This window comes from Coccinella septempunctata, chromosome 7 (assembly GCF_907165205.1).
Source record: "Coccinella septempunctata chromosome 7, icCocSept1.1, whole genome shotgun sequence".
Taxonomy (NCBI): domain Eukaryota; kingdom Metazoa; phylum Arthropoda; class Insecta; order Coleoptera; family Coccinellidae; genus Coccinella; species Coccinella septempunctata.
The window spans coordinates 5,918,804-5,946,719 of record NC_058195.1 but is presented as its reverse complement, the minus strand read 5'-3'; the positions used below and the strand labels follow the sequence as shown (position 1 = coordinate 5,946,719).

The window sequence follows — 27,916 nt, the reverse complement described above, 5'->3', positions numbered from 1 at the left end:
ACACATTTGAAAATTTTCCATTTTTCCTGAGAACAAATTTAAAGGGATTCTGTGCTCTGACGAATTGTCTTCTTTCTTTAACTGTCAACTGACGTTTGATACGCCATATGCTACTGTGAAGAAAGTAGTATTTTTTGTTATTTATTATAAATAAATGAATTATTACGATAAAAATATCAGGAAACTCACGTCGTTTAAGGTGAGCCCCAATTCAACTATAATTATTTTAAAACGATAGTTTCTGAAGGAATAATACGGGACACGCTTTCATTGTTCATAACCTCACTCAGCCTTCTGGTTTTACTTGTGTGTATTTGAATTTACTATAGCTTGATAAGGAGTTTGTAACCCTTCTTATAATTTTTTTAAGTCTCTATTGCCCGTTCAGCAAGGTGCATGACCATTCGTTGTATTAAACTATTTATCATGAACGTCTATTTTATAGGTTATCAAATAAGTGTTGACCGAACACTGAAACTTTCATCATGGCCAAAAAGAAATCAGAAGAGAAGAGCCAGCAGCAAAATGGAGACTCTAAGAATGAGAAGGAAGTAAATTACGATGAAGAACCTAATTTCAGCGATCCTGAAGGATACGTTGATAATATTTCAGATGAGGGTATGCTGTTTGAAATTCTGCCTTTGCTCTTGTAACTTAGATGAAGTTTTCTAGTGCATTTCTGTTTATTTGAGAGAAATTTGGAAATTGTATTGTCATTGTATGAATATGATTTATAATGCGTTGAAAAAGTAGTTTTTAATACTTGCTTGATAATATTATCTGTTTCACTGAACAATTCTGGTGTTTCATCTTTTAAAGTAATTCGGTTTATTGAATTCCTCTTCAGAACTTCTAGCTGACCTTTTGGAACAAAAACCAAAAGAAACCAATGGCGTAGAATGCGTTATTGTGGTGGATGGTGTTCCCAAAGTTGGTCCAGAACGTGTGGACAAACTCAAAACCGTACTCTACAAGACTTTCGGGAAAGTGGGCAATGTCCGTAACGAATATTATCCAGTTGATGAACAAGGTCATACAAAAGGTAACGAGCATGAAATATCTGTGAAAACAGTACGACTTCTACCAACGATTTTCCCAAGGTTACATCTTCTTGGAGTACAGCACCCCTCAACAGGCAGCTGAAGCGGTCAAGATGATCAACAACATCAAGTTGGACAGGAATCACACTTTTAAGGTCAATCTATTCACTGATTTCTCCAAATATGAGCAGATACCTGATGAGTGGTCCCCACCCGAACCTCGTCCTTACCAGGGACAAACAGATTTGTATCAGTTCCTGTTGGAACCTGATGCGTATGATCAATTTGGTGTTGTTACCCAGGATAACACCGTCCAGATCTGGCAAAATACGCAGCCCGATCCGACGTTGGTTGAGGAAAGAACTGTAAGTGAGACGGATCAGATGGTCTTTACATTTTGATTAACATTGATGAATTGTTATTTTCTATTTAGTGGAATGGGAATATGTTGCTTGAATTTTTCAGAATTGCACTCAAGTACTGATCAAATGGTCTCCATTGGGTACCTTCTTGTCTACCTTCCACCAGAGAGGAATTGCTCTTTGGGCTGGACCCAATCTAACGCAATACAAAAAATTCCTGCATGATGGTGTCCAATTCATTGATTTTTCACCGTGTGAAAAATACCTTGTGACCTGTTCCACCATGCCAATGGACTATCAAGATAACAACAGAATAATCATCTGGGATATAAGGTGAGCATAACCTGAAGTTGTTTTAGGGCACAATAAAAGTTACAATGAGTATTGAATGATGTGAAAATGAATTTTTTTTCGCAGGACTGGATTGGAAAAGAGATCTTTTAGTCCAGAGGGATCATCCACCTGGCCCATTTTCAAATGGTCTCATGATGATCGTTACTTTGGTCGTATTGTAAACGATGTTTTGTCCATTTACGAAACTCCTTCCTTCGGTTTGTTAGATAAAAAATCCATCAAGAATCCGGGTATCCGTGACTTTAGCTGGTCCCCCACCGACAATATTCTCGCTTTCTGGGTATGTCTTATGTTTGATTAAATGAAGTTTTTCGAGAAAAATACCATAATTCTTTTGTTTACAGGTAGCTGAAGATAACAACGTGCCAGTATGCGTTACCCTTCTTCAAATACCGGAACGTATTGAGATCCGTAAGAAGAATCTTTTCAACGTTGCCGACTGCAAGATTCACTGGCAGAAAGCAGGCGATTACCTTTGCGTCAAAGTCGATCGTTACTCCAAGGTCAAGAAGGAGAGGAACGAGACCAAGTATTCCGGAATGTATTGCAACTTCGAGATCTTCCACATGAAGGAGAAAGAGGTCGGATGATGTGTGATTCCTGTTTACCTTTTATTCACTGTCGATTTTCAGATCCCAGTCGACAGTGTGGAGAACAAGGAACCGATCCAGGCGTTTGCCTGGGAACCGGTAGGCAACAAATTCGGTGTCATCCATGGGGAAAATCCGAATATAAACGTTTCCTTCTACGAAGTGAGGGCTGGTCAAGCCCCGGTGCTCTTGAAGAAGTTCGAAAAGCGCGCTTGTAATCACCTGTTCTGGTCGCCAAGGGGACAGTTCGTCGTTTTGGCCGGTCTTGGGGCCAACGGTGGGGGTTCTCTGGAGTTCGTCGACACCCACGACTTCCTGGTCATGAACACGACAGATCACTTCCAGATGTCAGACGTGGAATGGGATCCCACCGGTAGATACGTGGTAACTGGAGTGTCCCATTGGAAAACGAAAGTGGATACTGGTATGTTCGATATCGGAATCAGGAAAACTGTTTTTTCTGAATTTCTGTTGGTTGGGCTTTAAATTTCATCAGTAGCTCGAACATTTGTGTCTTTCAGGGTACTGGATATGGTCGTTCCAAGGCAAGATCTTGAAGAGAGTTAATGTAGATAAATTTGGCTTGCTCCTATGGAGACCCCGTCCAAGAAGTTTGTTGAGCGAGGAGAAACAAAAGGAGATAAAGAAGAATTTGAAGCGTTATTACGCCCAGTTCGAGAGCAAGGATCGTATGAGGCAATCCAAGGCTAGCAAGGAACTCATCGAGAAACGTGCTTCTCTCATGGACAAATGGAACAGCTATAGGGAGGAACGTCTTCGGCACTTCTTGGAAGTCAAGGCACAGCGTCTGGCTCTCAGAAATAGTGAGTTTATCAGAAAATACATAAAAAAAAAATATGCGACATAATTAGAAGTTATCGGGAGTTTTTTAAACTGTTTCTTCTTTTCTTACAGATATTGATACAGATGAATTGGATGCAGATTCTGATAATGTAGAAGAAGAAATGGTGGAGTTTTTTATAAAGGAAGAAGTGACAGTATTGGAGTAAAAAATTTGTGAAGATCGCTTGTTCCTGCCATTTGTGACGCAAGTGGTGGGGGTACTTTACTTATTGACTTGAAGACAGACTTGAGTGTTTAATCGTTTCACCAATATATTATTTGTATTTTAGTTACAATAAAAAGTATCTGCCGGTCAGCAAGTGTTTTTCTTTTAACATCCAAAACAACAAACATAACGACTAAAAATCTGACGATTTTTAGGCACTGGCGAAGTGACATTCATAACGAATCTGTCAAAAGAATTTTTTTCATTGACATTTGTGAATATCACATTTGATTGGGTAAAGTTGTGTTGGCACTTCTGTTTTGACATCCATAATGTCATTTGTCAAATTTGAAATTCGGTTCAAAGCCGACTGGGAGGGACTGAAAAACCTAAAAATAAAATAATCAGGAAAATGAACTTTATATGGTACTCAGAAGTCAGAGCTACACACTAGTTCTAAATTGTCAACTCTGGCGGGAGGTTATTTTGTTGTTGACATCGAAAAATGTTGCTATGGCGTCCATTTGATCGTTTTTGATCAAACAAACATTCATTCAGCAAAAGGCAACACGTAACTAGTAAACTTTATGCGTACATATAGAAAAACAGCAAAATCTGGTACGAGAGCTGAGAGAATTTCAGGAAGGCTGACACTTGAATATGTTGGGGTGCTTATGCAGACTTAAGAAGAACTAATAGCCACAGAACACAAATATGTCAGCAGAGTTGATTCTTTACAGTCTATGTTATTTTGTAGGTTTCCCTGTCCAAGGAATCGTATGGTAAGCTCATGCAGAGGTACTTATAGCTAAGAAAGGGACCGATTTATTCGCGTGCAAGTGTTTGCCATCTGTCCATGAGATTGGTTCCTTTTTTAGGTATTAGTACCTCTGCAAAAGCTTACCATACGATTCCTTGGACAGGGAAAGTTACAAAAAAACATAGACTATAAAGGGTCAACTCTGCTGACATCGAAAAATGATGTGCTTTGAAAGTGTTCAAGGAAAAACGTCGGTAAAAGATTGCGTGGTTAAAATTTTATATTCAAGTTACTGAATTTTTTCTTATTATAAATCCAAATAGTGTGTATGTTTGAAAGCCGCATTTCCAAGGACCTCTAGACCGATTTGCAGATTGTTGAATTTGGATAGTCAGTTCATCAAGGGAAGGTTAGGCTATAATTAAGTTATGAAGCAGCGTAGCAGACATATGAATATATACAGAATTCGATCGAATCAACATGATGAAAACCGAACATCTCGGTATTTTTTCTGTACAAATCGCTGTTATATTGGTCATCCATTCCTGTATTTTTTCTGGCAGCAAAATGAGGAACCGCTGTCTGTCTATCGCAAAACGTGATTCAGAGATTGACGTTATCCCTCTAGATTAGGGCTGCCATAAATTTCGGAATATCGACCGGGACAAAGACAAAAGAAGGTTCAAAATCCTAAACATTAAAAACTCATCTGATAGGTTTATGATTTTTTTTATTATTATTATTTTTATGTTTGATGTCTTGTTTGTCTACATGTCATTAATTTATCATTTGTTTATTATGCACTGTATGATCATCTGGGAAAAACTCTTTCAATGGCACATATAACTTTAGCAATCGTTCGACAGCTGGAAGTAGTGAAAGCCATCGACTTCTAGAATGAGAGAGGTTATTGCTATAAGTTATTTCACCATACTCACAAAAGCTATTCAGTCGTTCTACCCTTACAGTAGGTAAATTTGAAAATTTTGAGAACAATAGACTCAACATCAATGGACATCATATCGGCGGCACTGGAAGCAGTATTGAAGTATGTGCGCAAGACAACCGATGCCTTTGATGTCTTTAGACAAAATCTCTTTTAATTAAAAAAAAAACATTACCTATTCACTCCACGCCTATCTTTTCCTCCGAAATAAGCATTCGTATTATCCGCCCTGAAAGCAGCAATATTTTGTATTGGAATATTTAGATTCTCTGAAGATTTAATGAAGAATGAATCAGACGATCTATTTGGCAATGTATCTAATTTTAATAATTTTGATTTCAAACCTCAAACATCTTATCGGCTTGATGATTACTGGAATCCGTTAAAATTCCATAAAACGGAATATTTTCCATTTCTGTTTTGATTTGCTCAATGGAGTGTGGAGCTAATAGTTATTTATACAACAAGTGAGTTGAATGAATGTTTATTCATGAGAAGAAAGTTAAACCCACGAGCCCGAAGGGCGAGTAGGTTTATTTCTTCGGATGAATGTTGCTAGGGCATTATTCAATCCATATCGACAAGATCAAGATGACGTTTATCTAGTTTAGTTCATATTATTTAATTCAACTTGTGAGTTAAAAAAATTTCATTTCACTGTTTCTATGGGTTGAGTTATGTCGTGTATAAACGCCAAAATGGAATAAAATATTTTTAACTATTGTCGTACCCTTGGTTCTGGCAGTTGATTGTTTTACTGCGATGCTCGAATCCGGATACATGATAGCATTCAGTTTTGTCGAACAATCTATCGAACTAAACGATTGGTGGTGCTTCACAACTTTATAAGCAGTGATAAGTTCAGCAGCGCATATCAGAGTATCTTCTGTCGAATTTTGTTTGATCATAAAAGACAATATATCTTTCGACGTTGATGAAACTGACGATCTGGAGTTGTGATTTTTGCTTTGAATATGATCTTTCACACTCGATTTACCGCCATGACTTACGGATATATAAAGTTTAACATGAAGTTTCTTCCTTTTTTAATGAATGACCACTCTTTAGTGTATTCGGCGGAAAAACTACACCTTCTCTTCGGCATAACTTCTTTTGAATATTGAGTATTACGATTATTACAAATCCTACGTAAAACAGGGCAGCGCTGTACGTTTTCGACTGAATGGTGAATATGTACTTATTATCAGCCGCGCCGACGCCGTACGTGGAGTGTGGGTGACATGCCATTGGTGTGCGATTGCGTAGAGTGTAGACGTAGCGTAGACCCTCCTTTGTTGGACTGCCAGGGAGACGTCGGCTGATTACGTGCTTACCTCTTAACTACCATAGGTTAGGAAATATGAATCACGATAACGACCAAATTAATGACCGGGACAACCGAACAACTAACCGGGACACGGGGACTCAATGCCTCAAACCGGGACATGTCCCGGTGTACCGGGACGTATGGCAGCCATACTCTAGATTGACAAATTGGAAGGTCGACCATACGTTAATTGTAAAGATACCAGTAAGATTGACTGCTTGACAATCAATATGAGGATAGATCAACAATCAATTGAGTAGTAACAACGATTGAATTCGCTTCAACTTCATTGTTTGTGATTGAAGAACGAAGATGGATCAATTCAAATAATCATCTTGTTTCGAATGAAACGATTGAACATTGATGGTTCATTTCGTTCCAAATATCTTCGCCTATTCTTTGTTATTCTCTGGTACAGGAGTATAAGTATATTCTGGATTTATTAAAATATTTGATGACCTCTATGAGGTGCAAACCAGCCATATTCAGAACGATGTGTTCGGATTTATGAAGGCAAGTACTTTTCGTCCGTATACACTTTTCGTCCGCAAACTCTTATATGAAATATCCAGATCATTTGACAAGGATTCACCCTTTACATTTTTTCGAAACTATTCATTACAACCAGAGTATATCCCTTAAATGAGAAAACTGATTTTTTATTGGAAACGGCTAACCAGAATGCCTACATGAAAAAATCTCCTAAGAGCAAAACGCTGCTGTAATATCGATCAGGACACGGGCGGCATGTTCTAAGTCAGATAGGCTAGACGTAGCTCTGGAAATTGATAAGTAGCGTAACGTCTAAAAAAAAATCATAAAATCTCATTTGGCGCTATGCCCAATATTATCGTACAGAGGCAATGCACCGTCTCTGACTCTGATTAGTCTTCTCTTCTAATTTCAACCGTTTCCGCGGCGGTATACACGCGGTTTTCCGATTGTAATTTTTTTTATGCCGGTCGAGTGCTCAGTGTTTCTCCCATAAAGGTTTTCCGCCAGGAGGAGTTTAATTTGCTTTTATGGGGGTGAGTTTTGCACTTTTTTTGTAATTTTTTTCCCTGCTTTAAATTTGGGGGAAAATCAAGAGTTTCCACGTGTGAGTTCATAAAAGTACTGAATCGTGTTTTGCAACCACTCCACAGTATAAGAACCACCCAGAACACAGTGTTATACATCATAAATTCATTCATGCTGAATATGCAGCATATTAGACACTGAATTAAACCATTTACATACTATAATGTTATAAGAATATTGAGCATCCGCATCTTCTCCTTGGTCGGCTATTTCTTTTCCATTTTCCTACTTTGTTCTTTTGCCTTGGTTGCATCTCTATTTTATAATACATGTAATATGTTGTATTGAGTTTTTCTGGTAGATCCCACTGTGAAATTCCTATTTTTTTTCACAAAACTATCCGGAAACTGTTGAATAATATAGAATTAAACAGACCCAACAACGAGTCTCATGAACAAATGTTTCATTATTTGAAAGCATCTTCAGGTGGGTGGAAAGACATTTGGTAGTCATACCTTCTCTTGGTCCTAGAAATGGCCAAAACGACAACGGATGCTACTTTAACTACACGAATATAGAGTCTTTTAGCAATTATACGTACCTACGTTGGTCAGATCAAAAGTGGAAATTGTCACGCGAAGGATTCAGTCTCAGCTGAATGGAAATTGGGAATTTTTCATTAATTCTCAATTTTCGGCGATCTTTTTGTACTCATTACTTGAAAAATGTTTGCAAGGCATATAAAATGTAATCTATGATTTTACTACGTCGAAATATAATACAAAAAACGTGGAAGAAAAGAATTATGAATTAAGTTTTATGGAGACAAGGGATCAACATATTTTTACTAAGTGGAAAACTAGCATATTGAAGAAGACAAGACATATACTGACATGGAGGAGTCCTTCAACTTAAATTCAACGAAAAAATCGATTCTTCACGAGAAATGCATCAGTGGGTGCAATTTCTAAGTGCAGATTCACATCTATTTTTTGTTGTACCGAAAGGATGGACCTGAGAGTGAAGAAAAATTTTCCTCCTCGTTTTCCAGTAAGATTGAAAACTATCTTCCGGAATCTAAAACAGTCTTACCATCCAATTATAAACGGAGTTTTCAGAGCGTGAAAAAAATGGAGCGAGTTCAAGGATTTCGCACGCTGGATATACTCCACCAAAGAAAAAAACAACAAATTAAGCTAATCGTGCATAAACGACGCGGGTAAACATCACATTAACCAACAATATAAAATAATTAATATTCCCTCTGTACGAATCAATCACATAAAACGAATAGTTAGGCGAAGATCGAATTTATAAAAATAACTGGAGGAAATTTCACGGTCTATTTCCATTCAATTCCGATTTAGTTGGGAGAATCGGGAGGTTTGTTTGATAGTTGCGATTTTTTTTTTGGCATCAAGGATCATCGGACCGCCACGATCGTTCCCGGATCTAAAAAAAGTTTTATGCTCGCTCTTATAAGGTACCTGACCTTCCTATCGATGTAAACGAACTTCGGGTTTTCCGCTGTCAAAAATTGACGCATTTACGTTGACAAAATAGTCATGTATAGTACTCGGACAAACAACTGAACTTGATGGAGTTGGCATAGGAGGAATGACCGTCAAAAACTCAGCATACTATAGCTACCACGTGCTTCAGGGTCGTTATAAAAGGTTTGTAACATCGCAGTTGGCTTGAAATTACTCCGTGTTACTTCTTACCAAAGGGCTTAGAACTATTTATCCAATAATTTCAAAATTGACGCCCACTGCGATGTAGGTGACATGATTCATAAAGACCCTGTGGCAATTCCAAAAGAAAAAATGATAAGTTTTTCATGGAAATAAGCTAGTAACATATCTTAACTCATTGATCTACTAGTTTTCAAGATATTTTATCATAAATGCGTCCATATCCAACGAATCTCGTCTTTGCTGTTTAATAGGGTGAAGAAATATTGGCTTCAGGACTTCTGGGGTCCTACAACGATCCAAAAAGGATCGAACCCCTATTGTATTATACGGTTACGTTGACCATTTGAAAAATATACAGGGTGAGTCTTTGACTCGTACAAATACTTTAACCAGTAGATTCTTGAGATCCAAAGAAAACATTTTTTCCTATACCATTTTTTCTGATTCGGTCCTGATAAAAAGATATAGCCATTTTAAATGCGTGGGCTGTGTTGTAACAAAATTCCCTTCAGAATAAGAAGCTGAATCTATGATACTACACATCTGTGGATCTTTCAAACAGAGTTGTATTCAGCCAAAGTACCCAATATTTTTCAAATTTCACAGAAATTTTTTATTTTAGAACATCAAATTACACGAAAACGACGTATTATTAGAGAAAATATGAAGAATACTTTTATTTTTATATAAAACGCTCAAATATTCAGCTTCTAGCTTCCTACTTAGTTTCAGTAGTTGGTTTCTTCGAATTTTTTGCATTTTTATGGTACATAATGAGAAAACTGGAAGACCTGGATGATAACTTGTGTTCGAACAAGGTTCATCAAATAATTGAACAACTATATTGTGAAATTCATTCGATTCGATGAAACCGTTTGTGAGATAGAACTAAAAATAACATTTTTTATGATTTATCAACAGCCTGTATCTTTCAAACCGAGCTGATTCGGAAAAAATGCTGAAGGAAAAAAGTTTTTCTTTTGACCTCAAGAATCTACTGTTAAAATATTTGTATGAATCAAAGAGTCGCCCTGTATTTCTTCGTTAAGAAAATTGAGTAGTTGCAAAATGGCGAATGCGAGATGTGGTTTCAAATGTTTCCAGAAACCACTCAAACTCTAATTCATTTCTCGGGTCAATTTATGGAAGAATAACTTGTAGAGAGCTTCATTTAGCCTCAGTTAACAAGGAAAAAAGACTGAAATATGAGAATTCAGGAGTGGAAGGATTTTCCTTTGAATTTTCCCAGTCCCCTGATACCATTATAGAAATTCACGCTCATCTGTTTCGATTTGTCCGAAAATCAATTAGCAGCAATTTATCGGTCCTGAAAAAGTGAACGCTAACATATATTTTGTTCTTCTCCTACATGTTCCCATGTTGCCTTGAAATATAAAATATATTTGACGTAAAATTGGCCGGTCCGTTATTTCACGCGTTGCCAAGACAAGACATTGCGACGCTGTTAATTTTGAAAGCCACCGATTTAAGGCTTTTTATAGTAAATACTAAATACCCACTGCATTCATTTGATGCGATGAATCGGATTATTTTTAAAATTGAAAAAAAAATCGTGCACATCGTCTCGTCTTGAACTTTTCTAATTGTAATAAGGTCATTCATGTTCGTTACTTCCTATCCCAGTACGAAAATAGTAACGTTTAGAATCAAAATAGAGTTTCACGCGAAAATTGGCATAGGCAATGGCCTCAAACGAGCAATGTTGTGTTATCGGTGAGAGATCGGATTATTAGTGTTGTTCAACTTGTTTTACTCTGGCTGATTTTCTAGTTCGTTTCCTGTTAAGAAAGTAAGTAATTTTCGATCGTCTTTCTTTGATCATTTTGAAATTTGAATTCAGGTTTCTACTGCTCCATCTAATACGACAAATGTAAAATTGTTAGAGTGTTCGATAGATGGAGTTGTAGTTATTATTGTTTCAATAGACATTTTTTCGAAAAGGAAGGCTACCATTGACTATTTTAACCCCCCATACTCAATGATGATATCTAAATGAGAGCGTAGAGGTAATGAATACTAGAATACTAAACTTTTTCTGTTATTTAATATGAAGGTTTCAATGAATGAATATGAATCACTTCTGGTGGAAAATTTCGAAAAAATTGGTCAACTTTGAGTAGCTGTAGCAGCCAGAAAAAAAGAATAAGACATATGCTGATTTTTTGATGATAGATGGATCCTTTGCAAATATAAATTACTAATTCTCATTCATCTACCTCGAACAGTTTAGATTTTATGATTTTTTCCGCGAAGGTCCAAATTTTCCAATTTTTCATCGACTATAACTTGAAAAATAAATTTTTTTAAAAATATCTGTTTGCATATTCGTTTTCTTCGCCCTCGGATTAGTCGACAGTATAAATTCGGTTTCGATCGGAGACCAAAAATATTTTTCAAAAAAATTGCAATTTTTCCATACATATGTAAAATTTGAAAAATTTTCGATTTTCCCAATTTCCACCAAAACTGAGCGTTTACTAAATCGAGGGCGTAGATCACGAATATGCAAACAGAATTTCGCTGAAAGGATTAGTTTTCAAGTTATGGTCGATGGAAAATTCAAAATTTTGGACCTTCGCAGAAAAAATCATAAAATCTAAACTGCTCGCGGCAGGTGGATGAAAGTTGGGTTTTCTATTCGCAAAGGATCAATCTATCCTCAAGAAAAACAGCATACGTCCAGTGCCTCTTTTCTGGTTGCTACGCCTCCATAAATTTGACAAAGTTTTTCAAAATTTTTCACTAAAAGTGATTTATTTCCTGAAATATTGATCCTAGGATAAATCTAATTGCATATTCGTAATCTCCGAACCCGAATTTTTCAAAAAAAAGGATACGGGTCGATAGAGTTCGAAAAATGAAAAAATTTCGGATTTTAAATAATCCTTCTTACCCGAGCTCCACCACTGAACAAAAAATTATTCACCTAGCTATATTGACTCGGGTCATTTTACTGACTAATCCGAGGCCGTAGATTACGAGTATGTAATTAGATTTTTTGTAGGATTGGTATTTTAAGAAATAAATCACTTTTAGTGGAAAATGTCGAAAAAATTGGTCCACTTTGAGGAGCTGTAGCAGCCAGAAAAACAGAACAAGACCTTTGCTGATTTTTTGATGATAAATGAATCCTTTGCAAATATAAATTACCAATTCTCATTCATCTACTTCGAACAGTTTAGATTTTATGATTTTTTCCGCGAAGGTCCAAATTTTTCGAATTTTCATCGAGCATAACTTGAAAAATAAATTTTTAAAAAAATATCTGTTGGCATATTCGTTATCTTCGCCCTCAGATTAGTCGACAGTATAAATTTGGTTCTTATTGGAGACCAAAAATATTTTTCAAAAAAATTGCAATTTTTCCATACATATTTTGGAAAATACATGGAAAATTTGAAAAATTTTCGATCTTCCCAATTTCCACCAAAACTGGAGTGCTTACTAAATCGAGGGCGTAGATCACGAATATGCAAACAGAATTTCGCTGAAAGGATTAGTTTTCAAGTTATGGTCGATGGAATGTTCGAAATTTTGAACCTCCAGAAAAAATCATAAAATCTAAACTGCTCGCGGCAGGTAGATGAAAGTTGGGTTTTCCATTCGTAAAGGATCAATCTATCTCCAAAAAAATCAGCTTACGTCCTGTGTCTTTTTTCAGGCTGCTACGCCTTCACAAATTTGACCAAGTTTTTCAAATTTTTTCACTAAAAGTGATTTATTTCCTGAAATATTGACAGGCCCGGATCTACGATTTTTTCTGACCGGGGCAAAAATTCATGATGGCGCCCCTCCCTCTCCTCTAAGGTTCTTAGGAAACATATAATTGCATATTCGTCATTGCGATTTCAACCCGACATATTTTTTTCACTAATTTGAGGTCGTTGATTACGAATATGCAATCAGATTTTTCTTAAAATGAGTACTTTAGGAAAAAAATAACTCTTATTTTTTTCCCATTGTTCCATTAAAAGTTATTTTTTTCCCGAAGTACTCATCCTATAGGAAAAATCTAATTGCTTAGTCGTAATCTTCGACCACGAATTACTAGAAAAAATGAGTCGGGTTGAAATCGTTAGAAAAATTTTGTTTTTACAAGAATGTCGTTTGCAACCCTCGCTCACCTATCGTATTTACCCGTGCTTTACGAACGAAATTATTCCGAACGAAAATTAATTTTTTCAGCGACATATGAGGGGTTCAGAGCTGAAGTGAACCAAGTCCATTCAACCTAGTTTTGAGATTAATGGCTTAGAAGTTGTTTATCACCCATTAATTCAAAAGTGACTTCTTTAGATTTTAAAAGGTTAAAATGTAAGCAACTGCTTACATAAGAATAATAATAAATGAAGAAGTCGCTTTTGAATTAATGATGATAAACAACTTCTAAGCCATTCATCTCAAAATTAGGCTGAATGGACTTGGTTCACTTCAGTTCTGAACCCCCATATATCGACTCGGGCCATTTTATTTATTAATTCGAGGTCGTAGAACACGAATATGCCATTTGATTTTTTGTAGGATCAGTATTTTGAGAAATAAATCACTTTAAGTGCAAAATTTCGAAGAAATTGGTCAACTTTGAGAAGGTGTAGCAGCCAGACAAAAAGCACTAGTCATATGCTGATTTTTTGTGATAGATTGGTTCTTTGCGAATAGAAACAAACCACACTTCATTCATCTACCGCTAACAGTTTAGATTTTATAATTTTTTCCGCGAAGGTCCAAAATTTCCGATTTTCTATCGACCATAACATGAAAACTTAATTTTAAAAAAATATCTGTTTGCATATTCGTGTTCTACGCCCTCTTATTAGTGTACAGTACGAATTTGGTTTTGATCGGAGACCAAAAATATTTTTCAAAAAATCCATACAGTATGAAAAATTTGAAAAATTTTCGATCTCTACGATTTCCACCAATATTGTTGTATTTACTAAATCGAGGGATTAGATTATGAATATGCGAACAGAATTTTGCTGAAAGGATTAGTTTTTAATTTATGGTCCATAAAAAATCGGAAATTTTGGCCCTTAGTTCCGGATGAAGTCGGGTAATTCCCCAGGCAAAGAAATTACTGGCTCAATGCTTGCGACACATTGTAGACATATCACATCTTTTAACCTATTTCACCCAAGTGTGGCGGTCATTCCTAGATGACTGAATAATACATATACAATTAATTGATCTATCCCTCATTGATTTTGAAGATTTTTGGCATAGTTTCCATTCTACAGTTTCGATTTTAGCTCTAGGAAATTAATTTTTTCCGAGAAACTAAAAAAAAATTCAACCTCTGGTTGATTTTGGCGCCCCCTTAAGCTGACGCCCGGGGCAAGCGCCCCGCTTGCCCCCCCCTAGATCCGGGCCTGAATATTGATCCTAGGATAAATCTAATTGCATATTCGTAATCTCCGATTTCGAATTTTTCAATAAAATGATACGGGTCGATAGAGTTCGAAAAATAAAAAAATTTCGGATTTTGAATCTGCTACCACCACCGAACAAACATTATTCACTTAGCTATATCGACCAGGGTCATTTTACTGACTAATTCGAGGTCGTAGATTAAGAATATGCAATTAGATTTTTTCTAGGATCGGTATTTTGGGAAATAAATCATTATGCAGTTTTTACTCCTCTGTGTCTTTTCCTTCATTATATGCTTAGGCATAGGGCGGCAAAATCTCAAGCTGCGTGACCTATACCCTCTAGGAACGACCCTGTTTTTGACCCCACGTTTTCGGGTAAGGACCGGCTTCTGAATGCTGTAGGTACACCGAAAGATTGGACAACCTCGAGTAATCTTGACCATCACGTTCCCAATCAATCCGTTTAATTAACGATTTACCGGATATTTCTTCCTCATTCTTTCTCCTCTCTTCCCTACTCGCAAACGAGAAAGTAAAAACCGAATGACATCATTCATCACCAGACAAACGAAATACCTGCTACATCGGTCGCTCTGTTGTTGTCTGGTCTGAGCTCAAGCAACCAGACTTGTTTGCCACCAAGCGCGCCGCGTGAGTCAGTCATTTAGTATACGTTCGCCCGCGCTCATTCCATCAGTCGGGTGCAGAAATTCCTCCTCGAAAATGTCCACCCTCACGAGACGATCCAGCGGGAACAGGGTCCCGGATTACAAGGACTACATGAGTTTCGTCAGCGCCTACAGAAACGGGAAGAAAGAACCAGACTCCAACGAAGATGGAACCTTCATCTTGTCTGGTACAGGGAATATGGCACCGGAAGTCTCCGGCTTCAGCGGCAAAGTATGCGATTCTTACTCCTCCTTCTTGGAAAAAACCAAAAACAAGAAGTTCAGTTCGGTGAAACCCCCGTCAAAAGTCTTAGGACAAACGTGTAACGAACACAAACAAAGTGTGAAAGTGAAAACCGAAATATACCTCGAAATAAACAACATAAATGAGCCCCCCAAACGACTGGACAGCGTTCAACCAGATCAGAGTGAAGAAACCATCGCTCTTGGACAAGTGGAAGCCAGGAAGAAGATGTTCGAAGGTAGGACCCAACAGCAAGAAGTTAAACTCTCCCCAGTCAATGGACACACCGAAAAAACCAAAATCACAACCATAAAACAAAAGCTCGAATCGAGCAGTAGCAAAACATCAGAAGACAACATCACGCCAAAGCTACAGATCAACAAGTTACCCTCCTCCAACAACCCTAAATATGAAGTGAGCGAAATCAGAATACATCAAGAAAAACCCGTACTCATCAATCAAAAAACCAAGACTGAAGATGCTGAAAATCCCTTGAGTTTCCACGTTATCGAAAAAAGAAACAACGAATTACAAGCAGATGTAACCAGCAAAGAAAAACTGATAGGACAACTGAACGAAGCCCTCAGATTCAAAACGTCGTTAGCTTTGGAAACTGAGGATAAGAGGGATGAGGTGATTGAAAAAATTTGCGTTGTTGATGCACCCAAGGAATTTTCTTCAATTCCACCACCTCCTCCACCAATGCCAAATGGTTTCACACCCAGCATGAACAGCTTACCAAAAAAGCCTAATCAAGAATCCACCAGCAACAGAAGTCCACCGTTCAAATCATCCAACGAAGAAGGTATTTGGCATTGTGGAAATCCAACTATTACTGGATTTCATCCTTTATTCTTTTCATTGTAGATCAAGAGCACACCCAGAGGTCTGGTGTGAAGAACCACAAATCATCCACGTTGGAAAGAACGAACCCCCTGGTGAGAAAACTCGCATATGGTGCGATGCTTGACATGTACGGGGCGTACCATGAAAAAGCTAACAGTTACGTATCCACACTACCCAGACAACACGTGAAAAAGGACAATGGACTTCAGAAAATCATCGATAGCATTGCGTGAGTATCAGGAATCAATTTTTCCTCTATTTTTGACAGAACTAGCTACAATATTGAGGTGAAACTTTGTGCCAAGTAGTAATAATTTAATCATGAACCATGCATTCGCTTTTCCCCAGACTTCGATTGATTCTCGAATCGAAAATTATTTTTTTCACCAAATTATATCCAGAGTTTTCTGGAACATAATGAGGATTGAATTTCCCGAAGATTTAGGAACCAATTTCTCCCAAATAGAGTCCTGTAGTATGATAATTTCCTTATTAATTCTCAAATAAAAATACACCAATTAGATAACAGTAGGTATTTAACAGGTAAATAATTATATGGACTAAATGAACCTGTTGAAAATAGAGATGAGTCATAGGTATTTATTATCAATTCGACTCGTGGTATGTACTTTCCTTGAAATACATGTTAAATAACTATTATTCAGCTATTCGCCACTTAATTTCGATCCTTATCGATAATTCATTAGGTTTTAAACTTTAATAATAATTCCATTGTGCTTGAATTGAATTGACAATATTGGATCAGTTTTGAACTGAAGTCGATTTTGTTGATGTTCAAGTCTGTATTTTACTCCTGAAGTCATCTTTTCCCTCGATAAATTCTGAGCGGATATATACATCAAATTCTCGGAATATCGCTGGAAACCTTGAATCTTTATTTTTTCTTGCACAGTTAACATTCATACATACACGACTGGAGAAGTTGATCGAACGAAGTTTGTAACAATATATCATCGCTAAATTGAACGATAACAAATAGAACTAAGATCGTGAAATCCGAATTGAATCACGTACAAATATCAAACTGAAATTGGATTGTGTGTTTATAATATTTTTCGTTGATGTATCGGGGAATATTTGAAAAATTGGATTGAGGGATTTAATTTAAACAAAATTCAGGTCAACAAACTTTCCTTGGTTTTATTCGTGTGCAATTCAATAGAATGATCATTCTATATCTTGCTTTCATTTAATGACAGGAATTTTCAAGGAATTTTTCGATGATGAGAATCATCAATGATAATTTTTTCAACGAATAAAAAATTTTTTCGTTTATCGATATTCTATTGAAAATTTTCTATAATAAAAGAAGGTCTGAATGAACTAAGTTACATTCAAAGAAAACTTATTCATTCTCAATGAATTCACCAGGAATAGGAACCATAATTTCATCATATACAATGTGACTCACTGATAAAGCTATCAATTTATTGATAAGCGAAACAGACATGAAAAATGAAGAATTATTTCCGATTTTAGTGCACAAGGAGGCCTGGATAAACTGAGTGGAAGGAGCAACCCAAAAGCAGAAAACGAGTAGAAATAAAATTATTTTCCTTCATTTTAGATTATAAATTGTAACCTTAGCCATAGGTGAATGTACTCTGAATTGTTTTTATTAATAAAATATTATGTTATATTTTTTATCTTTAGCTTACCTTTTATTTCCCATCTCCTCATTGAATTTTCATGTTTTTTTTTAAAGACTACTCCAAACCAAAACGTCTTGTTCTTATTTCCATGGTTAAATGATAAAGTGAGAGGTCTCCTTTTTAAAGTTGAAGATATGCCTTTAAAAACTTCAATGAATTCTGAAAAAATACCTCTCCAGGCAGGACAGCAGGTTATGCTGCTGTTATTCTTCATCATTTAAAAATTTATTACAGACGAAAAACTCCCCTGCAGAAAGAAAGAACATTGTTTTGTTGGGCTTGTGTTCAATGAATATTCTTTTGGATTTCATATGATAAAGTTCAAGTTACTAAAGCTCTGCTGGCTCTATTCCAGCTCCAGTTGTGATCATTCAAAAAAGGGTTCCTTCAGACTGTTTTTCATGGCAAGTTTCGATATGATATAATATTAAGAAACATGAGTTTCCAACAGTGTTGAAGCATGGGACACGATAGCTTCTTCTAACCTTCGAACTCCTGATACCTTATACAACAATCCCATATTTCAAATCATTTCCGAAATAAATCAAAACCATGGCTCAAACCAAACAGGTTCAACTTCCTTGGCGTATCACATAACATGCAAATATCATGTTTATTTTTTTCCGTCAAGATTTGGGTGAAAGTTCCAGATGATCGTTATGTAAGTCTGGACTTTCTGAGTCATTTGATTTATGGAAATTTCGATGAGCCCAAAGTCTGCCTTAGTCAGGAGTTGGTCGATAATGAATCTCAATGAGCGTGTATGGATTACTGATAGTTATGACGCCAATATCGTACAAGGCGCACACATGAGTCATATTCCTCGGTTTTTAAAGCTGGTCAACTTGTTCTAGGCAAGGTTATTACTCGTAATTCGTTTCCCATTTCAAATAGATGTCTGTGCTCTTGTAAATGGAATCTTCACTTAGTTTCTGAAAGCTATCCTTTGATAGCAGATGAATATGAATTCTTGGAAACCGTACTGATATATGCAAGTGAAAGATGGGTTGTTGAACGGGTTTTTGGTCTCGTGGATTACACAGGAAGTGTCGTATATGACATAAAATGCAACTGAGTGATGCAGACATGACTCAACAGGTCATTCCTGAGGAATGGATTCTCTGGAAATTCAATAAAAACAGAGTATACGCTGAAAACTCAACACTTGCTATTTTGATGCATGGTATCTTGGAAAAACGATATACGAATTGAGTTTCTTATTGAATCATATAGTCCTCATTTCCTCTATTGTTATCTATAACATGTAGCAATATTTAAGGAAGATATGCGTATTACGAAATGGAATTAGAATATCAGAGAGCATATATTGAAACCTTCTGTACTGTTCATTTTTATGACGTGAATATGAATTCGGTTTTGTATTGACTGCTTGTTAGAGCTTTACGCCTTTGATTTTTTTCAATAAATCTCTAGAGTTTCATTAAGAGAACAGAATAGTATTTGAAAAAATAGTAACTTGCTTTGATATAAACTATAAGCTGCTGATTTCAGTAGGTGCAAAATAATGTTCTGCAAACTGGAACAATTCAAAAAAAGTCTTCTTTGGAATCAGAGCACTTGTGTTCTCCTCGATGTGTAATCCTACACATTTAATTAATCATCCTTGCATGCGGAATAAATGAATTGGATATATGAAGGTTGAATACTATCTCAATCACAATTATATTACCGATCATATGTTTATAGAGGTACAAAATGTTAGTGAGATATAAATAATCAAACTTGAACCCATCTACTTCCGGAATCCTTCAATGAAAATGCATCTCACCTTCAATTGCCTCTAGGAAAAACACAAACGTTACATTGTTTAAATTTTCTCACGCTATTGGAAGAACAACATTTGCAAAGGCTTCTGAGATGTTTCAATTCATGCGAAATTAAAAAAAAAAAAAATGGTAAACGACGATACTCAGTATACTGACCGAACGGTTGCGCCGAAATGGATGAAATTTTCAGATTTATTACTAGAATAGTTGCTCTTTCAGAATATGTATCACATTTCTATCTAAGGTTACTTTTATTGGGAGATAAACGACTCGAAAGCTGACCTTCGAAAAATCCTGGAAAAGATGGTTTCAGTTAAAAATTCGTCAAGACCGAACAGTTGCGCCGAGATGGATGAAAGTCTCAGATTTAATACTAGAATAGTTGCTCTTTCAGAATATGTATCACATTTCCATCTAGGGTTACTTTTATTGAGAGATAAACGACTCGAAAGCTGACCTTCGAAAAATCCTGGAAAAGATGGTTTCAGTTAAAAATTCGTCAAGACCGAACTGTTGCGCCGAGATGGATGAAAGTCTCAGATTTAATACTAGAATAGTTGCTCTTTCAGAATATGTATCACATTTCCATCTAGGGTTACTTTTATTGAGAGATAAACGACTCGAAAGCTGACCTTCGAAAAATCCTGAAAAAGATGGATTCAGTTAAATATTCGTCAAGACCGAACGGTTGCACCGAGATGGATGAAATTCTCAGATTTATTACTAGAAGAGTTGCTCTTTCAGAATATGTATCACATTTCCATCTAGGGTTACTTTTATTGAGAGATAAACGACTCGAAAGCTGACCTTCGAAAAATCCTGAAAAATATGGATTCAGTTAAATATTCGTTAAGACCGAACGGTTTCGCCGAAATGGATGAAATTCTCAGATTTATTACTAGAGGTGTTGCTCTTTCAGAATATGTGTCACATTTTTATCTGCAGTTACTTTTATTGAGAGATAAACGACTCGAAAGCTGACCTTCGAAAAATCCTGAAAAAAATGGGTTCAGTTAAAAATTCGTCAAGACCGAACGGTTGCACCGAAATGGATGAAATTCTCAGAATAATTACTAGGAGAGTTGCTCTTTCAGAATATGTATCACATTTCTATGTACGGTTACTTTTTTTGAAAGATAAACGACTCGAAAGCTGACCTTCGAAAAATCCTGGAAAAGATGGTTTCAGTTAAAAATTCGTCAAGACCGAACAGTTGCGCCGAGATGGATGAAAGTTTCAGATTTAATACTAGAATAGTTGCTTTTTCAGAATATGTATCACATTTCCATCTAAGGTTACTTTTATTGAGAGATAAACGACTCGAAAGCTGACCTTCGAAAAATCCTGGAAAAGATGGGTTCAGTTAAAAATTCGTCAAGACCGAACGGTTGCGCCGAGATGGATGAAATTCTCAGATTTATTACTACAAGAGTTGCTCTTTCAGAATATGTATCACATTTTCATCTACGCTTACTTTTATTGAGGGATAAACTACTCGAAAGCTGACCTTCGAAAAAAACCCAAATCACTTCTGGAACCTCCACTGGTATGCAAGTGCATAATGCCAGTTAAAGCATAAAAGAAAAAAATGCCAACTCAGCTGCGTCACACATCCAGGGCCCTCGATAAAAAATATTTTCTTTCAAGAAAGTGCAAGTGAACATGACCTTTTTGAACACTCGCTTTCTCCATTCCAAATGGTCCAGTGTGACGTAAGTCAGAATCTCCAGATTCAAGATTATCCATTTTTAGCCACGGTTGTTGAATAGATCGGGTACCATCGGCGTCTAGCAGCGCTTAGTCAGCGACGCCGGAAAGTGTCGAGCGTCCCGACGCAAAACGCCATATTGGAGTGAAGTGTTTGGCATTGGCGCAACAAGTGAGTACACTTTTCTTCCGGCTTATATTTATCAGCTTGATTCTTTTCGCTTTCGATCAACAATATGACGTCGATACTCAATAGTTTAAAGCCTTATCGAGTTTGTCTGAGCTTGGGGTGACTCTAAACAAATTTTTTTTTCGTTATAAAATCGACAAACTAACTTAGGATTAAACTTCAGTGAAATACGTTTATTCATCCACTTGAAAACCCCCATAAATTAAAAAAAAAACATTTTGGATGAAAATGTAATCACAAATCTGGAACATTACTCAATCACAGGCTACATTCTCAACCCACGCACTGTTTCAACGGAACAACAACGTCCAATATCTCAACAATATGCGACTTCTCAGAATAAAATAGGATTCATTAGTATCAAATTAGAATTAATGCCGCATTCTGCATATAAACGTTATTTGTGCGCTCTCAAAGCTTCAGGAAAACTCGGCAAGATTGGATGATTCACTGCGGTCAATTTTTGCGTCTCAAACGTTCTTAAAACCATTTCCCAGTAACGTCATAACTGAATAAGTCATTCGTTGGACTGTAATTTCTTCTTTGATATATGAAATGGTTGCTCGAACAACTCTGTTTCTAAAAATAAATCGAAAACTCGAAAGACAACCTATTTATTTGACAATATCCACCATAATAATGTAACAGTTACGTTAATTCGTTGAATTTAACACTCAATTTCTTCTTTGAAATATTAGATAGTGGCTGGAATCAGTTGGTTTCTAAAATTAATTCGGAAACTCTAAAGAACAACTGTTTATTTGATGATACCACTGGTAATAGTGTAACCGATATGTTTATATAACGAGTAACTTTGTGATATATTTATATTTACCCAATTTGGCAATTTCAAACAGAAACTTACACTTTACTCCAATTCTTTGAAGTTTTGATCTTTATGTTTGGTTTTTCACTTTTGGTTTCTTTTAAATTATTTATCCAAAAGGAAGCTGATACTTGGGGCTTCTTGAACTTGAACTGAATCTCCTCACAGCAGTTAAACAGGAAGAAGTATACTATAAATCCTCCAAATTTTTCACAGCAGTCTTCTGCTGCATGTGAATGAAAAATGAATTAAACTACTCTTGCGATGTTTTAGAAAATAACTGAATATATTCTTCTGATAAAGAGCATCCTCCTCGTTGGAAGAAAATTTACGACCTTTCAAACTTTTTGTCAGTTGAGGAAAGAGATGATAGTCGGATGGAGCCAAATCTGAATAAGGGGGATGTTGTAGTAATGAAAACCCTAAATCACGAATTTTTTGCATGGCAACATGACATTTGTGTGCAGGGACGTTGTCCTGCAAAAACAGGACACCCTTGGATAGCTTCCGCGTATTTGCTCTTTAATTTTTTCCTGTAGAGTGGTCAGTAATGTCGAATAGTAATCTCCGGTTATTATTTTACCCTTATCCAAAAAATCAATCATGATTACTCCATGGCAATCCCAAAAAACTGAAGCAAGAACTTTTCCAGCAGATTTTTGTACACGAAACTTCTTAGGTCTTGGAGAACCAGAGTGTCGCCATTCCATCGATTGTTGCTTTGTTTCTGGATCGCAGAAATGTACCCAAGTCTCATCCATAGTAACAATTCGGTTTAAGAAGTCTACATCGTTTTCAAATCGAGCACAGATCGAACGCGATGCTTCTACACTTGCACGTTTTTGGTCAACATTCCAACATTTGGGGATCCATTGTGCAGCAATTTTTCTCCTGTCCAAATTGACGTGTAGGTACTATATGATGAACGCGTTCGTATGAAATATTCAGTGCTTCAGATATCCGTTTTAACCCAACTCGACGGTCTGATAAAATCATGTCATGAACTGCATCGATATTTTTGGGGACTGACACAGAAACTGGACTTCTGATGATCGATCATTATCTTCAATGGAAAATTTACCTCTTTTGAAGCTTGCAGTCCAATTTTTCACGGTCGCATACGAAGACATTGATCACTGAGAGTATTAAGCATATCTTCGTAAATCTGCTTACCTCTTAACCCTTTTAAATACAGGTATTGATGATGGCTCGATACTCCAATTTTTCGATTTTCACAATTTCGGTGGACATCTTCTTTCTTTTAATTTATTGCGTAGCTCTTGTTTACTTTTTTGACCTCAAACTTCACACTGACACTTCTAATGAGTTATTGTTCGTTGCTATGGTAACGCAATATTTTTTTTATGCATGGAATTGGTCTAGGCTAACTAGATATCAATACATCCTAGTATGCAGGATATCAAATCCTAATTCTAAACTTCAGACGCAAATTTTCCAAATGGGCTTTGAAATTCAGCGAGGAATTCAGCTTAACTTCTAGATTTTTCAGATTGAAGTTCTCTATTCAACCCTTCGATGAATCTTCCTCATTTTTCAATTCCCAATAATGTCTTCATCTACATGATATTAAGATTACTGGTGATTTGGTTTTGCTGACACCCTGAGCTCAAATACATCCACCCATATCACCTAAGTACAACGTCCATGTAATAATCCTCCTTGTTTTTCATTCAACACCATAAGCGGTTCAGAAACTTGAAAACGACAGTCGATAAAAACATTTCTTCTTAGGGAAAACCACTTTCGTTTATTTTCACTAGCGAAATCAATCAAAAGTCCATTGATCTCTTTCTGTTTTCGAACCTGAAGAGGACACACAGCGATAGGCCGATTAAAAGCCTGTTTTGAGATAAAACCATTCAATTGTCCTCTCAGTAATATGGTGACATTGGCTATACCATAAAAGCCGATAGAAAAGAAAACAAGATTTCTCGACGAACGGCGACCATGATGTACTTCTAGGTTGATCCCAAATGGTAAATGCGTTTGTCGTTTTCGAACTTGAATTTTACTTCTTGCAGATACCACCAGATCAGATTATAGCGATAATTTAGCCAGTCGTGACGTGAACATTGTTTGTTCGTTTTTTGTAGTTTTTGGTTTTGTTCTGTGGTCGAAGAATTCTGTAAGGTAATGCTTCACCACTTTTTTTTTTTTAATTATGCACAGGTAGAACTGCCCTACTGAATCAATAGTTCATAAAGATCAAAACACAGTAGGTTTTTTACTGACGAATTGGAGCTATTTTTCTCACTTTTCTTTTTCCATGTTCTTCGCATAGTTTTTGCAACTCCTTAACATCATTATTAGGGATTGAAGATAGCAACCTCATCTGAATATCCTGCAATAATTTCGATTGTGAGAACAGTTTTTCTAAAAAAACTGTTGGAAAAAAAGGGGCTTCTATTTGAGTCTATACTAAAATGTTTTTTCAGTTCAAGGCACACCTATATGTATTCTTCTATGTCCGTCCATAAATTGTGTTTCTTTATTCCGACGAAATGCATGCTGCATCAAAATAAGCATAACTGGATTCGAAAAATACGAAAGATATACCTACCTAATCTTAGTTACGATTTTGCAAAATTGTATATCCTCAGATACGTGGGTATTCGAAAAAATTCATGATTATATTTGGAGGAAATATTGCAAGTGCAAGATTTACTTAATTATCGTTGGTTTTCTTTTTCAGTCAGCTGCAGTTCAGGCTCCCAGTACCACAAAAATAAACTGTCCAACAAGAGGAACACTCCATACCAAAGGAAGTTAATAAATATTGTAAGTATGAACAAACAAAGAAGGGATATATGATCATTTTATAGAGCGATAGAAGTTATTAGTGATGGATAGATTAGATAGAAGTGAAATACTAAATACATGAGTGGCTGATGGAGTTAGGTTTGTACCGTACGAGTTTTTAATGAATATGAAATAATATCCAACGAATCTGTGAAAAATTAGGAATTGCTGGAGTCAAAAAGTCGTTTGAACTAGAAATTATGAAGCATAATTAAGATTTTATCTTTCACAACAAAATTTCCTGAAGGTACTGAAGAATCTTCGTATACAATTCTAGAAAATGTAGATCGAGTTGAATGTGTGAAGGCATGACGAAAGATCACGAGTTTGATGGATTGATTAAATCCTTCATTGAAATACTCTCCGAACTTTCTCTTAAGAAGACAAGGAGCACTGATTTTCAATCCGAAAAATTCATTCGCTTAATCTTTTCCAACCGTCTTATTCCAATACACTGTGTGTCCTAGTTATCCCGGAGAACCTTTTGGATTTAATAGCATCATGATCTAGGAGACGACAAAAGAATTCATTTGAATTGGTTTTTATCACTTTGTCTAACGATACACCCTCAAATATATGCGCTCATCTCATGCAAAATGGTTGAACCTGTCCAAAAATCGCTTGGGACAAATCTGGAGAAGTTTAAATCGTTTTAAAATTGAAATTGTTCAACAAATTAACGTATTCCATAAATATAAATCGTAAGGCCTGTAATGGTCTATCAATTTTAATTCAAAAATACTCTTGAGGAAAAAATCGACTTGTCCAAGCAATTTTAATCTTCCACCTGATTGGCTATGGAGTATTTCATTCCCTATAAATGTAGCCCACTATGTCTGGTCTGCGTTTCCTGCCTTTTCTAAGGAATCGTCTAGACTTCCAGACAAAACCTCTGTACACACCTACTGATTTCTCAGAATTCAGAACCTCCCTAAATGTACTAACGAGAAATCGATCTCCCAACCCTTTTGTAACTTAATTGAATGATTTATACCTCAATGAAAATTACCGTTAACTGAACGCGAATAAAAGGCTGAGGAGAAAGACTGCAAAACCCATGAAAAATGAATTTCAACCCATGATTAAAATCAAGCGGCAAATTGTATGGGTAGGTCGAGTTTGAACCGGTTATTTACGGACCATGAAAAATGCAGATTACCAAGAAGTGATACACGCATCAAGAATTCGTATCAATAAGGCTGTTTTGAAAGACCCCAGGAACTATACGCACATTTCTTTCTCATGATGTAATGTGGGGCAGCTTATCATGTTCTGTGCTATTTATCAGAAATGCATAGATGGGTATCGTGCAACAAGCCCTTCAAAAAATTTGGAAGTACTTTGTTTTGTGGCTCATTCAAGATTCAAGTTCGATACGAAAAAGAAGAAAAATACATGTGCTACCAAAAAACATAAAAGGGGCTATAGAGGGCTGGTCTTCGGCCCATACAAATATTTTAGCAGAAGATTCTTGAGGGCAAAAAAAACACTTTTTTCCTATACCGTTTTTTACGAATCGGCACGGTTTGAAACATACAGGCTGTTGAAAAACCATGAAAAAAATTATTCTTAGTTCTATCTCACAAGCGATTTCATCGAATGAAATGAATTTCGGAATATAGTTTTTCATTGACCTGATGAATCTTGTTCGAACACAAGATATCACCCACACGTCTTCCAGTTTTCTCATTATGATCATTACGTACCATAAAAATACCGAAAGTTCAAAGAACCCAACTCTTGAAACTGAGTTGAACGCTATCTAATGAATATTTGAACTTTTTGTAAAATAAAAGTACTCCTCATATTTTCTCGTATGATGCGCCGTTTTCGAGTAATTTGATATTCAAAAATTAAAAAGTATCTGTGACATTTGAGAAATTGGTGCTTTGGCTGAATACAACTCTGTTTGGAAGATCCAAAGATGTGTAGTGTCAAAGATTTAGCTAGCTATTCTGAAGCTTATTTTGTTTTTTCAGGGCTGACTCATCAGCTCATTATGAAAACATAACAGAAAATGGCTATATCTTTTTATAAGGGCCAAATCAGAAAAAATGGTATGGGAAATAAGTGTTTCTTTTGACCTCAAGAATCTACTGTTAAATTATTTGTACGAGTCAAATACTTACCTTGCAGATTGCATCTGGGGTTCTGTGGGTAGAGGAAACAAACTCAAAATCACTAGGTTATAAAAAGCGTCATCAGTTCTAATAATTGTAAAATAGGCCTAAAGGTGTCAACAATCTGCAAGAGGGTAATAATTTTTGTACTCGACTCCTGAAATTGCCGTTACAACCAATAATGAATTCTCTATTATTATTTCTGTTTATTTATTCACGAGGAACCTTCAACCTCTGATCCTTTCTATAATTCTCCTCCTTTCTTACAGTCAAAAAATGGAACCTCCACCGTGTATCCAAAATGCCATGATGACAAAAGACAAGAAACCCTTCACCTACACCCCTGGGGGCTTGAATCTGAACGAAATCAAGTCACCTCGAATGGCCAGAAGGATAGAGAGGAATGCCGCTTACGAGGGTGTTGGATCAACCCCAGCTCAGCAAAATCGGCCCCAAGTGATACCAGGATCTCTGCCTCCATCTGCCATAGCTGCGATGCAACCACAAATGCATGTTCAGGTAACGATCTGAATTCGG

The 27,916-nt window shown here is 36.3% G+C and overlaps 3 protein-coding genes across 7 annotated transcripts in view; all 3 read left to right on the top strand.

The window, feature by feature from the left end:
• Positions 1 to 52: 52 nt before the first annotated feature.
• Positions 53 to 3,505, top strand: LOC123317914 (eukaryotic translation initiation factor 3 subunit B). The gene is made up of 10 exons (XM_044904542.1): positions 53 to 199; positions 446 to 618; positions 848 to 1,042; positions 1,101 to 1,405; positions 1,506 to 1,735; positions 1,820 to 2,036; positions 2,101 to 2,337; positions 2,389 to 2,770; positions 2,868 to 3,170; positions 3,262 to 3,505. Exons 2-10 carry the CDS (start codon positions 486 to 488, stop codon positions 3,354 to 3,356), a joined length of 2,097 nt encoding a protein of 698 aa, XP_044760477.1. The 5' UTR covers positions 53 to 199; positions 446 to 485; the 3' UTR covers positions 3,357 to 3,505.
• A 3,778-nt stretch (positions 3,506 to 7,283) lies between these two features.
• The window catches only part of LOC123318012 (trithorax group protein osa), a 29,220-nt gene continuing 8,587 nt past the window's right edge, over positions 7,284 to 27,916 (top strand). Inside the window, exons 1-3 of one of the 5 annotated variants that reach the window (XM_044904667.1) lie at positions 7,284 to 7,416; positions 25,153 to 25,238; positions 27,649 to 27,898. In XM_044904667.1, coding sequence (XP_044760602.1) covers positions 27,656 to 27,898 — 243 coding nt within the window. In that variant the 5' untranslated portion in view covers positions 7,284 to 7,416; positions 25,153 to 25,238; positions 27,649 to 27,655. Of the gene's footprint in view, positions 7,417 to 10,803; positions 10,916 to 21,475; positions 21,596 to 25,152; positions 25,239 to 27,648; positions 27,899 to 27,916 lie in introns of those variants that run through there. The other 4 variants (XM_044904668.1, XM_044904666.1, XM_044904669.1 and 1 more) reach the window with 4 other exon arrangements.
• Positions 15,055 to 17,916, top strand: LOC123318013 (formin-E-like). The gene is made up of 3 exons (XM_044904672.1): positions 15,055 to 16,215; positions 16,278 to 16,485; positions 17,757 to 17,916. Exons 1-3 carry the CDS (start codon positions 15,222 to 15,224, stop codon positions 17,815 to 17,817), a joined length of 1,263 nt encoding a protein of 420 aa, XP_044760607.1. The 5' UTR covers positions 15,055 to 15,221; the 3' UTR covers positions 17,818 to 17,916.